Source organism: Balaenoptera acutorostrata, chromosome 18 (genome assembly GCF_949987535.1).
Source record: "Balaenoptera acutorostrata chromosome 18, mBalAcu1.1, whole genome shotgun sequence".
Taxonomy (NCBI): Eukaryota; Metazoa; Chordata; class Mammalia; order Artiodactyla; family Balaenopteridae; genus Balaenoptera; species Balaenoptera acutorostrata.
The window spans coordinates 72,727,152-72,743,634 of NC_080081.1; the positions used below are offsets into that span (position 1 = coordinate 72,727,152).

Sequence of the window (16,483 nt, forward strand, 5' to 3'; positions counted from 1 at the left end):
GGACAGTTACTCTGCCTCTGCTTTTGTGCTAATACAAATACTGAACAAACATTGTAGCACTGAACATCTCTGTATTCATCTCTTTGTGCCCATGTGCTTCGATTTCTCTAGGGTGAACACCTGCAAGTTGAATTGCTGGTTTGTGGGATGTCTTAGCCTGGATCCCCTAGAAAAATCAGAGCCTGAGGCAAGGTTGAAGAGCTACTGCTTTATTAGGAAGCCAACCCTAGAGCAGTGAGGCTGAGAGAAGCAGAATGTGAAGCAGAGAAGGATAAGGAGCAAATGCAAGGTTTGTGCAAATGCCACAGCTTCAGAACAAGCCAAGACGAGCAGCTGGGCAGGTGGACCCACTTGGCCACATGAGGTGTCTCTGGATAGGCTTTAGGGGAACGTATTCCTAGGAACAGTTCCTTGGAGCAGGACAAGTGGAAATGGATCTGCTGGCTCCCTTTTCTCTTCCCTCTCCTATGGACAAAGTTCATTCAGAGGGGAGTAAATCACCCTGCACTTTCAGATTACATGCCCTGGCCTCTTCAGTAGCTGCTGGAGAAGCCAGATTCTACTACCCCTCCTCCATTCTCACCCTCCTGTGGCCTGATGCGTCTTCCTGAACAGGAAGTGATGGAAGAGCCAGAGACTCCTGTACACCTGAAACACTGTAAATCAACTATACTTCAATGAAAAAAACGTAATTTATTTATTTATTTATATTGAAGTGTAATTGACATAACATTACATTAGTTTCATGTGTACAACATAGTGATTTGATCTTCATGAGGGCAGCTCAGTGGAGTGGTGAGGGTGGATGTCAGTGGTTGAGAAGTCATGGGAGGTGAGATGCTGATGACCAAGAATGTACTATTCTTTCAAAATGTTTAGCTATAAAGAGAAGGTGAGAATAAGACAGATGCTAAAGGAGGGTGCAGGTTGGTGGGATTGTCTTCTTTGCGGTGAGAATTCTGAGCATTGCGAGCTGAGGAGAAAGAGCTGGCAGAGGGAGGGAGAGGCTGGTGACACGGGGAGGGAGTTTACAGATGATGGTGCAAAGTTGGAGGTGGAGCTGAACCCTGGGTCAAGAACCACATGTTCTATGATGGTTCCACAGGGAAATCAGGTATGTCATTGTCTCTTTATCCTAACAACATTTTTCCCAGGAGTATACCCAGTCATAAGAGCTGGACATCCCTGTGCATCTATGTCTGTTTAAGAGGATAATGCAGGTGATAGTAGACCTATTTATACACTTATGTGAAGAGATCAGTCTGATTTGTAGTTAAGATGTTTGCTTGTTAATTATCCTGATCTCTGCATTCCTGGATTTTGCTTAGCAATAGGCCATCTAATTTTTAAGTTGTACTTACTGCTGTATTGTTGTAAGTGCCTGTGTCCTAGAAAAGCTTCAATGTCTGAGGCTTTGCTTCAGTATTTTTTCCAGAATAGAAGCTTCCTGGAAGGAAATCCACTGAAAGGAGTGGATTTCTGAACATTGGTGGCTCTGTGCATTGATTCTTCCTGAGAAAAGGGAAATTGAGAATTGAATGATCTTTGAACTTTATGTAAACTTTTGGATTTTTAATCCATATCAACCTTCAGCAAGTGTTTTAATCCACATAATAGATCTTCCCAGAAATGGGCCAAGACGTCAGTTTATGTATATAATCTTAAGGAAAGTCAGTTATAGAGAATGATAGAGATTTAAAGATATTTGTCTGAGGTCTTGGAAGTAGTTGATGGCTGACCTTGAACTACGTCACCAGCCCCCTTACTTTTGACAGTGTATTTCCTTGTATTAAATGTGTGCTGTCTTAGCAAGAAACTAGACAGCTTTCATTACAAAACCTATACTGAATCAGACACCCTCGCACCATGAAGTCAGAGAATCACTAAACAAGTGAACGTTTTACTAGCTCCCAGATAGTCCAGAAATAATTTCTTCTGTATAAAGTGGTTATGAGCTTATAACTCAAAATTGTTATGAGTTTCTTCAGGTCCTGGGGGTAGGAGGTGCCACTATGGACTCGGACCAGGCTGTTCAGACAGCAGACGATCCCCACTCCCGATCTGCAACTTTGTCACTTGGCCTTTTTGTTCTCTATTTCTTCATTTGTAATTTGTTCCTTCCGTATGTGTCATGTGGAGAAATCTCCTGAAGACTAGTGTAATGAAATACAGGGAGTCATAGGTTTCAACTAGCTTTCAGGGCTTTGGGAAGTATTTCTCAAGGACTTTGAGATCTCCCACTGAAAAGCCATGTAAAAGGAGAATCATCTAATTTCATTTCATTTTCCTGGTCAGAGATAATAAACATTATCATTATTAAATATACATCTTCTGTCTTTCATAAACAAGATGTCAGACAACTGACATATAAACAGAAACATACATAAACAGATAAATATATAAATAGATACATAGAGATCTTTGTAATCATTCTCTTATCTACCAGAATAAGGAAATAAAACACACTTATCTTCAATGTTTTGTTTCTTAAGTTGCCTAAGTCTATGTATTAAATAGAACCATATGCCCATTTACATTATACTGCAAAAACTAAAAAGAAATATGTCTTACATGTATTCCTTGTTAATTTTGGAAGATACATTTCCTTCAGACTCCCTTGGAGGATTTATCAAACGATAGGGTGGATATGATTGATGTGAAGTCTTTACCACTTCTCATCTCTAACATGTGCATTCTCTGGATTTCTGCACTGCTTATGAACTTGAGGATGGTAAAGCAGAGTGAAGAATCACCTGGGGTGAGATAAAATCTTGAAAATGTGGCATGAGTAGATAGGTAGCAAATCACCAAATGCTAATTTGATCTGGCAACCGAGTCATCCTTAGGAGGCAAACACTGGGGAGATGGGTCTGCTTTTATGGCTCCTTGATTTTATAGAGACCAGGTAGATGAAGCCGCAGAATTGGGGTGTAAGATGGGATTGGGGGAAGGTGATTCTACTATTTATACAAAAGCTCAGATATGCCTAATTTCACTTAAAGCACCTGACCATCAAGAAGCTATTTCAGCAACTGTGATTGGTATAAACTAGTTTAACTTTAATTAGATATAAAACTTAAGAATAAAACAAAGTGATGTAGAAAAGCTTGGCTATGTCTAGTACAGGTAAACCACAAAGCCTCTCTTTGTACTGATGTCTGAGGTTCCATATTGATTTTTTAGAATATCTTTTTCTTTTCAAGACAAGATACGTTCTACACAAAGGCATAATAGGATGTGGATCAGGTAATTTGCCCTCACCCTCTCCTACTCAGAGATGCCACAGTCTGTGGCCTCTTAAATTCTGGAGTGACATTTAATTGATGTTTATCTTATCACGGAAAATGGCTCATGAACAGAGGTGGTATTTTCACAACCACATAGAAATACTGGGTTTAGAAAACAAGTCTGACCCAACACAAAAGATTTCACTCAGCCCAGATAAAACACTATCATTTGCTAAAATTAAACATATTTCTGATGGTTTTCTATTTATATAGCAGTACAGAGTAAGATTGTAAATCACTAAGCTATTAGAATTCAATTTTATCCTATTTGTCATGCTGCTGACCAATATAGAGCTTCCATTTTTCCATGAAATATGCTGCCAAATTCCCTGGTGCATCTGACCTTGTGCTTCTCCTCATGTCCAAAGCTCAACAGTATGAGTGTAGACATTCACAAACACAGTTCCCAGATCCTTGCTTCCCGGCCCATGCCTGAGGCTCGAGAATGGGAAACTGGGAGACACATCTGTGCTAAGATTGAGACGCCCTACACTCAGGGTCTATTCCTTATTTATGCTTTTGATGTTAGGAAATATATTAGAAATAAATCATGTGATGTTCAAGGACTGGCAGAGGACATTTAAAAAAATAGACAAGTTGGGAAGCAACTAATCATAGTGAGGAGATAAAACAGAGGAAATTTGAAACTATAAGGGAAAAGAGTGGCCTAGTCAATGGGTAGGGACATTATTTCTAGAATAAGAGTGAAAAGATTTCACTAATATAAGGAATATCTCACTAGATCAAAATAAAGGAACTCCCATGAAGGTTTTAGTCAATATTAGATAATAACAGGTAAGTTACCGACACAGCTGTGATGCATAAACTCTGGGATTCTTTCTTTCCTGGATGCTACTAGATAAAAGGGCATCTCATTTAATATGCCGTAGGAGGTGATGTGGAGTTCTGAGTCAGCTGCTTGCATTTCATCTCATTAAAGGAACTCAGAATGAAGTGAAGAGTAAAGAAATTAAGTTACTGCTCCATGCTTTGGAAAAGGGGGGAAGAGAAAGAAAAATGTAAAGAGGTGTCTTGTTAACTGCGGTGCTGTGTTTGTTTGCTAGTTATATTCTCTACCAAGAAAAACATGGGTAACAGTCAATAAGCCCTATCTGTGGTCTTTATTGAATTTAAAATCATGTATAGACAAATGCAAAATATAATTTTATTTACCTGATTCTTTTTTTTTTTTTTCACATATAAACTTTCCATATAAAAACATGTCCAGGACTTCATAACTACTTTTCATTTTCAAAAAACAAACCCAAACTTACCAGCCTTTTTGTTAAAAACAATAGGAATTTATCTGAGTCCAGTATTCTTAAATCCCCCTTAACACTTATCTGTGTGTTCTATGATGGCAGAACTTGCCAGCAATAGGGATACTGCTCTTAAGAAATTATACTTTAAAACATATTAAAATGTAGTTTTTGGCAGTTGGAGTGCCCAATTTTCCTTTATGGCATGGGCAAGCTTAAGAAAAATATTTTCAGAGCTCAGTTCTTCTCACATTAAATACAAGCTGAAAAGGTGAATGGTACTAGGCGAATGGTCAGCGTGCCTCTCTGGTCACGTCTTAGACTTCGAACCTTGTACGAAGTTCTGCTTTCAAAGCCGCTAATCCACGGGCCTCCATAGGGCAGGACTTGAGGAGGGTAGACATCTTGGAAATCCTTCGCTATCAGTTCAGCGGGATGCTGATGATTTCATTTGACGTTGAAAAAGCAAGGAGAGAGATGTTAGGCTTATGCTATTACCGCCACGCTAGAGTTAGATGTCGTGACTGTTTTTATTTTATGGACAGGACAATTCAATTTAAAAACAGACCATGCAGCGCCAACGTGTGGGCCTCCGCTGGTAGGTTGGCCGCGTTGGCGAGCTAGAGAACAACTGCTTATCAGCCTGCTATTTATGGGTTCACTTGTGCACTTCAGGCATGTCGGTGAGGAGAACTCTCAGGTACAGTTCTCAGCCCAGCTGGTAAACAGTACAGCTGCCATCGGAATGCAGGGCCTGACGTCATCCTGCCGTGCTCTCTGTGCAGAAAGGTTCGCCGTTGGTAAAGATGAAAAGCACTGCAGATGTCATCTTCCAAATGCTGTGCTTTTTTAGGTAGTCCATTGAAAGTCCAGTGCTCCAAAACCATTACTAGGAAACTGGTTTTACTATATTCTCCTCGAGGTTTATTTTGTTCAAAACTCCAAGTTTCAGTGACGAGGAGTCATCGGCCCACACGATGGATGTTGACAAACTTTTTTTTTTAGTTTTGAAAATCGATTTCCTCTGATGTTTGTGCAGCAGCTGTTTCAACTTGTCTTTGAAAAAGCTGGTTGTGAGAGTGTAGAGGATTGGGTTCAAGGCACTGTTTACTGGGAGGAAAAATATGACCACCCAGGAAGTGATTGTTTCTGAGAAGGAAAAGAAGTGTGAAAGAAAGTTGAGGTTTTCATAGACACAAGACACATAACACTTTACAGTCAATGCTATTTTTGAGACGGCTACCTGGTTCGTTTACGTTCTCTCTCACCTCATGGAAAATCTCTTTGCTGCAAGAGCATAGGAGCCACGAATTCAAGGTCCTACCACCAACTTTTCTGAGTTTCAGAAACTACTTTGCAGGTTGTTACGAAACAACATGGGAGGAAATATGTGAAAACACTTCACAAACTATAAATTGATATATAATGTATTTTTCTTGTTTTTATTGCCCTTCCTTATAGAAAAATAAGAAAATGAGGAAATAATTCATAATCAATAGGACAGTGTCCAGAACTAGAAGGTTCTGGTCCAGAGTCAGCTCTGACCTTGGTCTGAATTTCAGTCCTGAAGGTCTTCCTGCCCTGCCCTCATATCCCCGCTGCTATATTCAGAATGCAGTCAGAAGATTTGAAGAGCAAAAAAGAATATATCTCCAAACTCAATGAATTCCTTCTGTGTGAAGGCTTACAAAGGCTAATAGAGTATTAAGGGAAATATGCCAGAAAAAGTGAGAAGAAACTTTGGATGGCAGTGTCATTTCTGAATTCAGTTGTCCCTCAGTATCCACCATGGAAGTGGTTCCAGGAGCTCCACAGACACTGAAATCAACAGGTTCTCAAGTCCGTTAAATAAAATGGCATAGTATTTGCATATAACCTATGCACATCCCCCCGTATACTTTACATCATCTCTAGATTACTTCACCTAATACAAGGTACAGCCATGTAAAGAGCTGTAAATACAATGTAAATGCTATGTAAATATTTGCCAGCACAAGGCAAATTAAAGTTTTGCTTTTTGGAACTTTCTGGAAATTTTTTTCCAATATTTTCCATCTGCAGTTGGTTGAATGCATGGATTTGGAATGCAGGGCTACGGAGGGCTGACGGTACATCGGTTGCTTGGTTAGGATGAAATCTATTTTCTCCCTTAAACAGAGCCTGCTCCCAGGGTTACACACTTCTTAGCTGTGTGACTGTGGGCAAATCCCCTAAGCTCGCCAGACCTCAACTGCCTTATCTGTGAAAGGGGCTGACGATAACTTACATGACTGAAGTCAGTGAGCTGGGCCGGCTCTGCGGACAACCATTTTCAGCACATTTTCAGAACCTCGGGTTCTCCAGTCCCACCACACTCTGCTGTCTCCTCCCCCATCTTCAAAAGTCTGAGAACTGCCAGCTCAGGTAAGAGCTGGACATAAGCCTAGCATCCTTCCTCTCCCCCTCTCCTTTGTGACCCCCTCCTGTAAATTTCTTATCCTTCAGACACTGTTACTTGTTCTTCTCTTAGCCCTGCTCTGTTCTCCACATCCTGTCTGTCATTCCTCCGGTTTACTTTTCCATTTCTTCTCTGACTTTATCTGCCCTTTCCTCCTTCCCTTTGATCTCCCCCTTCTCCTTTTTCTATGTTTGCCTTTCCTCTTTTCCATCCTGTCTTCTCTTTCTTTTCCTTATTTCTTTTTAACTGGAAAGAATATGAAAGAAATATGTTTCTATTTAGCATACCTTAGATTTATTAAATGAAGTTTTATATTACTAGATTATCTGTCCTTAATTTAAAAAAAAAATTAGATATGAACAGTTTGTGACTGAAGAAAAACAGTCAGTTGTTTTTTGTCTGTTGTGTCCCCAAAGGAGGTTGTGATCAGGAATGAGACTTCCTGTTCGTCTCAGGATGACTCACTGATGTAAGGTTAGCAGGTAAGTCCTGAGACGGGAGAGCTGAAGCCAGCTTATCTTTGGGGCTGACCCCATGTACTCTCAGTGACCTACCATGATGGAGCAGACACCAGAGTTCTTGGAGGGTGGGGACAGGGGGCATTTAGGTCCATGAATGTAGCAATTTCTACAACACCATGGGAAGTTGGGCAAGCGAGGAGGGGCTTAGTCAAATGTGGTAAAGACTTCTCTCCTAGGTGCACCGAGGTATTCAAGACAAACCTCAAAGGACTGAACTATAAAATGTAGAGAAAGACCAATGTGTGGCCCAATAACATTTTCATGATTTTTTTTCCTGTTCTAGTTCCATATCATGATCTGAAATGTCTTAGACTCTCTCTAAGAATAATGATTACTACCCCTGCTATCAGAAAACCTTGTTGTGAGACTAAGCTCATAGGTTAAGGGGATGCTGCAAATGTTGTATGTCATTTTGCAGTGAGGCATTTGGCAAGGCAGAGGGACATAAATAGTTGCAGGTGTTTGTTACTTGTACATTCATCACTCTTTTATAAGGGCTTCTGATGTGTCAACCCCATGCTTGACACTTCTTTTGTTTTTATCCAAAAGATTTCATATTCCGTGGAATCTCATTATAAAGTCATACAAATAGAATTTCACAAAATTGATTTATCTTAGGCCTATTGTCAGAAAGTTTAGTTAAGAATAAAATAAAATGACTGTTAAAGATGTTCCTCTGGTACAAATCCTGAAAACATCTTCTACCAAGATGAAGAAGACAATTCTTGCCCTGGAGGAACACTCCAAATAGATTTGCAATAGACTGAAAAAGTGAGTTGAAGATGATCCCAAAGTTTGTTTCCCTGAGGGTTGGGCAAAAGCCCTGGGTGGACCCTAGGATGGCTACAATTTCTAGGTCCCAGAAAGGCCTTCAAGCAAAATCCTAACTAATGAAAGGTGATTTTCTCTGGTTGAAGTAGGGGTGTGGCCTTTTAGATAGGCACTTTCATGGAACATTAGACCTCCACAGGGCACAGTGTGACAACCACATGGCTAGGGCCATGAAATAGACTGGTGGTTCTTAACCAGGGTTGTGCACCTTAGAATCACAAACACCCATGTAGAGGCCTTGGCCCCTACAGACTAAATTCAGAGGCCCAGGGTGAAACCCGGGCATGTATATTTTGTTTTGTTTTAGGTACTCTTGGTGAAGCACCACTATCTAGCTCAAGTGGAAGCAAGACACTAATACTTAGTTTTTCTCTGTCTCCTGTGTTTTTGTTATTCTTGTCTGGGTTGCACCATTACCCAATTCCTATCGTAGAATACTGATTATAAAACACTTAGAAAATCCTAAACCTTTGTATTCAAGTTGTAGGTATTTATGGAGAACTTACTATATGTGATGGACTGTATTCTCGCCTCGTCAAACAAAGGGCATAAGAAAGCACAACGTACTTGGGAATAACAGAAGGGACTGACCTGGTATTTCCACCCGGAAGAGGGAAAGGATTTTAATTACAAATACAGGAATCCAGCAGATGGCATCAGAGAACACTATAAAAAAGAAACGGTTTGCAACGGCCGCCTCTCTTCCAGTGTCATTCCTCAATTCTGAAGTCTGCAAGGCAGTTTTTTGAATGGAACAGAACATAATAGTATAGGAAAACACAATGATGAGAAAAGCCAGCAAATTCATACCTGTTGGGAAAAGCACACCTCTTAACATCTCAGGTGTATAAATCAACAGTAGAAATACTGTGTTACGTAGATGTTCAATACGGTGCCGCTCCCCCACCCCCGTACTTCCAGGAAGCATACTTGGTATAAGCCCAGTGGTAAATCAGCTAAAACCCTGAATCCAATGCTATAAACTGGAACAAGTTTAAAAAATTGGGTTTGCCAGATCAAAAAGGTATTTTAAATACATACACTTTTCCAAGAATTGTAGACTTTGAAATTCAGATCTATGTATATCATGAGGTAAATTTTAGCTTTTTTAAAGCAGGAAAAAAGCTATTTCATTTTTAGTTCTCTGCAAATTCAAACCTTAAGGGATTACTGTAATCACATGTAGAGCTCAAGAAATCAATATGTCCCTATTCCTTTAACTTATAAGTATGAATAAGATATCCTTGGAATATCAAGAAGACAATAGCCTCAGAAACATTCTTTCTTATGTGTTTTGGTCTTAAAAAAAATAATACATAGGACTAAAATACATTTTTTTTTCTTCAGTTTGCCCACAGTAATCTAAACTAAAATTCAGAACCTTTTAGACTTGTTTTAGAAAATCAAGGAATAAGAGAAAAATTAAAAATTCAACTATATAAATTACTCTTTTAGGGTCAAATATGTTCAGAAGATTCTCACTTATCATTATAGTATAATGCTGACTTCTTTGTCACTCTGTTATATTCTTGCTCTGATAAAAATCGTAAAAGTGATCATCTTATTCCTTATAGCGAATATAAAATTTCCATATAATTTCAAAGTTCTTTAAAAAATGTTCATCTGATTAGACTGTATGTAAGACTGGTGAAGTCCAGGGAAAAATTCTATAAATTCAAGGTGTTCCATTGTTTTTATCCAAAAGATTTCATATTCCATGGAATCTCATTATAAATTCACACAAATAGAATTTCACAAAATTAATTTATCTCAGGCCTATTGTCAGAAAGTTTAGTTAAGAATAAAATAAGGGAGGAGCTTCAAGCTGGCTGAAGAGTAAGAGGCGGAGATCACCTTTCTCCCCACAAATATGTCAGAAATACATCTACATGTGGAACAGCTCCTACAGAACACCTACTGAACGCTGGCAGACCTCAGACCTCCCAAAAGGCAAGAAACTCCCTATGTACCTGGGTAGGGCAAAAGAAAAAAGAAAAAACAGAGACAAAAGAATAGGGACGGGACCTGCACCAGTGGGAGGGAGCTGTGAAGGAGGAAAGGTTTCCACGTACTAGGAAGCCCCTTCGCGGGCGGATACTGTGGGTGGCGGAGGGGGGAAGCTTCAGAGCCACGGAGGAGAGCGCAGCCACAGGGGTGCGGAGGGCAAAGTGGAGAGATTCCCGCACGGAGGATCAGTGCCGAGCAGCACTCACCAGCCCGAGAGGCTTGTCTGCTCCCCCGCCGGGGCAGGCAGGGGCTGGGAGCTGAGGCTCGGGCTTCGGTGGGATCGCAGGGAGAGGACGGGGGTTGGCGGCGTGAACACAGCCTGAAGGGGCTAGTGCGCCACGGCTAGCTGGGAGGGAGTCCGGGAAAAAGTCTGGAGCTGCCGAAGAGGCAAGAGGCTTTTTCATGCCTCTTTGTTTCCTGGTGCGCGAGGAGAGGGGATTAATAGCACCGCTTAAAGGAGCTCCAGAGACGGCGCGAGCTGCGCCTACCAGCGCGGACCCCAGAGATGGGCATGGGACGCTAAGGCTGCTGCTGCCGCCACCAAGAAGCCTGTGTGCGAGCCCAGGTCACTCTCCACACCTCCCCTCCCGGGAGCCTGTGCAGCCCGCCACTGCCAGGGTCCTGTGACCCAGGGACAACTTCCCTGGGAGAACGCATGGCGCGCCTCAGGCTGGTGCAACGTCACGCCGGCCTCTGCCGCCGCAGGCTCGCCCTGCATCCGTACCCCTCCTTCCCCCCAGGCTGAGTGAGCCAGAGCCCCGGAAGCAGCTGCTCCTTTAACCCTGTCCTGTCTGAGCGAAGAACAGACGCCCTCAGGTGACCTACACACAGAGGTGGGTCCAAATCCAAAGCTGAACCTTGGGAGCTGTGCGAACAAAGAAGAGAAAGGGAAATCTCTCCCAGCAGCCGCAGAAGCAGTGGATTAAAGCTCCACAATCAACTTGATGTACCCTGCATCTGTTGAATACCTGAATAGACAACGAATCATCCCAAATTGAGGAGGTGGACTTTGGGAGCAACGATATATATATTTTTTCCCCTTTTTCTCTTTTTGTGAGTGTGTATGTGTATGCTTCTGTGTGTGATTTTGTCTTTATAGCTTTCCTTTTACCATTTGTCCTAGGGTTCTGTCTGTCCGTTTTTTCTGTGTTTGTGTTTTTTTTAATTACTTAAAAATTTTTTTCTTAATAATTATTTTTTTTCTTTTAATAACTTTATTTTATATTATTTTATTTTATTTTATCTTCTTTCTCTCTTGCTTTCTATTTTTTCTCCCTTTTATTCTGAGCCGTGTGGATGAAAGGCTCTTGGTGCTCCAGCCAGGCGTCAGGGCTGTGCCTCTGAGGTGGGAGAGCCAACTTCAGGACACTGGTCCACAAGAGACCTCCCAGCTCCACGTAATATCAAACGGTGAAAATCTCCCAGAGATCTCCATCTCAACGCCAAGACCCAGCTTCACTCAACGACCAGCAAGCTACAGTGCTGGACGCCCTATGCCAAACAACTAGCAAGACAGGAACACAACCCCATCCATTAGCAGAGAGGCTGCCTAAAATCATAATAAGGCCACAGACACCCCAAAACACTGGACACTGGACGCAGACCTGCCCACCAGAAAGACAAGATCCAACCTCATCCACCAAAACACAGGCACTACTCCCCTCCACCAGGAAGCCTACACAACCCACTGAACCAACCTTAGCCACTGGGGGCAGACACCAAAAACAACAGGAACTACGAACCTGCAGCCTGTGAAAAGGAGACCCCAAACACAGTAACTTAAGCAAAATGAGAAGACAGAAGAACACAGAGCAGATGAAGGAGCAAGGCAAAAACCCACCAGACCTAACAAATGAAGAGGAAATAGGCAGTCTACCTGAAAAAGAATTCAGACTAATGATAGTAAAGGTGATCCAAAATCTTGGAAATAGAATAGAGAAAATACAAACGTTTAACAAGGACCTAGAAGAACTAAAGAGCAAATAAACAGTGATTAACAACACAATAAATGAAATTAAAAATTCTCTAGAAGGGATCAATAGCAGAATAACTGAGGCAGAAGAACAGATAAGTAACCTGGAAGATAAAATAGTGGAAATAACTACTGCAGAGAGAATAAAGAAAAAAGAATGAAAAGAATTGAGGACAGTCTCAGAGACCTCTGGGACAATATTAAATGCACCTACATTCGAATTATAGGGGTCCCAGAAGAAGAAGAAAAAAAGAAAGGGACTGAGAAAATATTTGAAGAGATTAATAGTTGAAAATTTCCCTAATATGGGAAAGGAAATAGTTAACCAAGTCCAGGAAGCACAGAGAGTCCCATACAGGATAAATCCAAGGAGAAACATGCCAAGACACATATTAATCAAACTATCAAAAATTAAATACAAAGAAAAAATATTAAAAGCAGCAAGGGAAAAACAACAAATAACACACAAGGGAATCCCCATAAGCTTAACAGCTGATTTCTCAGCAGAAACTCTGCAAGCCAGAAGGGAGTGGCAGGACATATTTAAAGTGATGAAGGAGAAAAACGTACAACCAAGATTACTCTACCCAGCAAGGATCTCAATCAGATTTGACAGAGAAATTAAAATATTTACAGACAAGCAAAAGCTAAGAAAATTCAGCACCACCAAACCAGCTTTACAACAAATGCTAAAGGAACTTCTCTAGGCAGGAAACACAAGAGAAGGAAAAGACCTACAATAACAAACCCAAAACATTTAAGAAAATGGGAATAGGAACATACATATCGATAATTACCTCAAATGTAAATGGATTAAATGCTCCCACCAAAAGACATAGACTGGCTGAATGGATACAAAAACAAGACCCGTATATATGCTGTCTACAAGAGACCCACTTCAGACCTAGGGACACATACAGACTGAAAGTGAGGGGTTGGAAAAAGATATTCCATGCAAATGGATATCAAAAGAAAGCTGGAGTAGCAATACTCATATCACACAAAATAGCCGTTAAATTAAAGACTATTACAAGAGACAAAGAAGGACACTACATAATGATCAAGGGATCAATCCAAGAAAAAGATATAACAATTGTAAATGTTTATGCACCCAACATAGGAGCACCTCAATACATAAGGCAAATACTAACAGCCATAAAAGGAGAAATCGACAGTAACACAATCATAATAGGGGACTTTAACACCCCGCTTTCACCAATGGACAGATCATCCAAAATGAAAATAAATAAGGAAACACAAGCTTTAAATGACACATTACACAAGACGGAATTAATTGATATTTATAGGACATTCTATCCAAAAACAACAGAATACACTTTCTTCTCAAGTGCTCATGGAACATTCTCCAGGAGAGATCATATCTTGGGTCACAAATCAAGCCTTGGTAAATTTAAGAAAATTGAAATCGCATCAAGTATCTTTTCCGACCACAACGCTATGAGACTAGATATCAACTACAGGAAAAAAATCTGTAAAAAATACAAACACATGGTGGCTAAACAATACGCTACTTAATAACCAAGAGGTCACTGAAGAAATCAAAGAGGAAATCAAAAAATACCTAGAGGGCTTCCCTGGTGGCGCAGTGGTTGAGAATCTGCCTGCTAATGCAGGGGACACGGGTTCGAGCCCTGGTCTGGGAAGATCCCACATGCCACGGAGCAGCTGGGCCCGTGAGCCACAATTGCTGAGCCTGCGCGTCTGGAGCCTGTGCCCCGCGACGGGAGGGGCCGCGATAGAGAAAGGCCCGCGCACCGCGATGAAGGGCGGTCCCCGCACCGCGATGAAGAGTGGCCCCCGCTTGCCGCAACTGGAGAAAGCCCTCGCACGAACCGAAGACCCAACACAGCCAAAAATAAATATAGATAAATAAATAAATAAATAAGAAAATCCTTAAAAAAAAAAAAAAAAAAAAAAAAAAAAAACCTAGAAACAAATGACCATGAAAACACAACGACCCAAAGCCTTTGGGATGCAGCAAAAGTAGTTCTAAGAGGGAAGTTTATAGCAATACAATCCTACCTTAAGAAACAAGAAATATCTCAAATAAACAAGCTTACCTTACACCTAAAGCAATTAGAGAAAGAAGAACAAAAAAACCCCAAGGTTAGCAGAAGGAAAGAAATCATAAAGATCAGATCAGAAATAAATGAAAAAGAAATGAAGGAAGTGGTAGCAAAGATCAATAAAACTAAAAGCTGGTTCTTTGAGAAGATAAACAAAATGGATAAACCATTAGCCAGACTCATCAAGAAAAAAAGGGAGAAGACTCAAATCAATAGAATTAGAAATGAAAAAGGAGAAGTAACAACTGACACTGCAGAAATACAAATGATCATGAGAGACTACTACAAGCAACTCTATGCCAATAAAATGGACAACCTGGAAGAAATGGACAAATTCTTAGAAATGCACAACCTTCCAAGACTGAACCAGGTGGAAATAGAAAATATGAACAGTCCAATCAGAAGCACTGAAATTCAAACTGTAATTAAAATCTTCCAACAAACAAAAGCCCAGGACCGGATGGATTCACAGGCGAATTCTATCAAACAGTTAGAGAAGAGCTGTCACCCATCCTTCTCAAACTCTTCCAAAATATAGCAGAGGGAGGTACACTCCCAAACTCATTCTACGAGGCCACCATAACCCTGAAACCAAAACCAGACAAAGACGTCACAAAGAAAGAAAACTACAGGCCAATACCACTGATGAACATAGATGCAAAAATCCTCAACAAAATACTAGCAAACAGAATCCAACAGCACATTAAAAGGATTATACACCATGATCAAGTGGGGTTTATCCCAGGAATGCAAGGATTCTTCAATATACGCAAATCAATCAATGTGATACACCATATTAACAAACTGAAGGAGAAAAACCATATGATCATCTCAATAGATGCAGAAAAAGCTTTTGACAAAATTCAACACACATTTATGATAAAAACCCTCCAGAAAGCAAGCACAGAGGGAACTTTCCTCAACATAATAAAGGCCATATATGACAAACCGACAGCCAACATCGTCCTCAGTGGTGAAAAACTGAAACCATTTCCACTAAGATCAGGAAGAAGACAAGGTTGCCCACTCTCACCACTATTATTCAACATAGTTTTGGAATTTTTAGCCACAGCAATCAGAGAAGAAAAAGAAATAAAAGGAATCCAAATCGGAAAAGAAGAAGTAAAGCTGTCACTGTTGCAGATGACACGAAACTATACATAGAGAATCCTAAAGATGCTACCAGAAAACTACTAGAGCTAATCAATGAATTTGGTAAAGTAGCTGGATACAACATTAATGCACAGAAATCTCTAGCATTCCTATACCCTAATGATGACAAATCTGAAAGTGAAATTAAGGAAACACTCCCATTTACCATTCCAACAAAAAGAATAAAATATCTAGGAATAAACCTACCTAAGGAGACCAAAGACCTGTATGCAGAAAATTATAAGACACTGATGAAAGAAATTAAAGATGGTACAAATAGATGGAGAGAAATACTATGTTCTCGGACTGGAAAAATCAACATTGTGAAAATGACTCTACTACCCAAAGCAATCTACAGATTCAATGCAATCCTTATCAAACTACCAATGGCATTTTTCACAGAACCAGAACCAAAAATTTCACAATTTGTATGGAAACACAAAAGACTGTGAATAGCCAAAGCAATCTTGAGAAAGAAAAACGGAGCTGGAGGAATCAGGCTCCCTGACTTCAGATTACACTACAAAGCTACAGTAATCAAGACAGTATGGTACTGGCTCAAAACCAGAAATATAGATCAATGGAACAGGATAGAAAGCCCAGAGATAAACCCACGCACCTATGGTCACCTTATCTTTGATAAAGGAGGCAAGAATATACAGTGGAGAAAAGACAGCCTCTTCAATAAGTGGTGTTGGGCAAACTGGACAGCTACATGTAAAAGAATGAAATTAGAACACTCCCTAACACCATACAAAAAAATAAACTCAAAATGGATTAAAGACCTAAATGTAAGGCCAAACACCATAAAACTCTTAGAGGAAAACATAGGTAGAACACTCTATGACATAAATCACAGCAAGATCCTTTTCGACCCACCTCCTAGAGAAATGGAAATAAAAACAAAAATAAACAAATGGGACCTAATGA

At 40.4% G+C, this 16,483-nt stretch overlaps 1 protein-coding gene across 1 annotated transcript in view; it reads right to left on the reverse strand.

Moving 5' to 3' along the window:
• Positions 1-4,498: 4,498 nt before the first annotated feature.
• RXFP2 (relaxin family peptide receptor 2) overlaps positions 4,499-16,483 on the reverse strand; it is a 67,639-nt gene continuing 55,654 nt past the window's right edge. Inside the window, exons 17-18 of the mRNA XM_057532714.1 lie at positions 8,927-9,145; positions 4,499-5,695 (exon numbers count right to left, since the gene is read on the reverse strand). Coding sequence (XP_057388697.1) covers positions 5,436-5,695; positions 8,927-9,145 — 479 coding nt within the window. The 3' untranslated portion in view covers positions 4,499-5,435. The remainder of the gene's footprint in view (positions 5,696-8,926; positions 9,146-16,483) is intronic.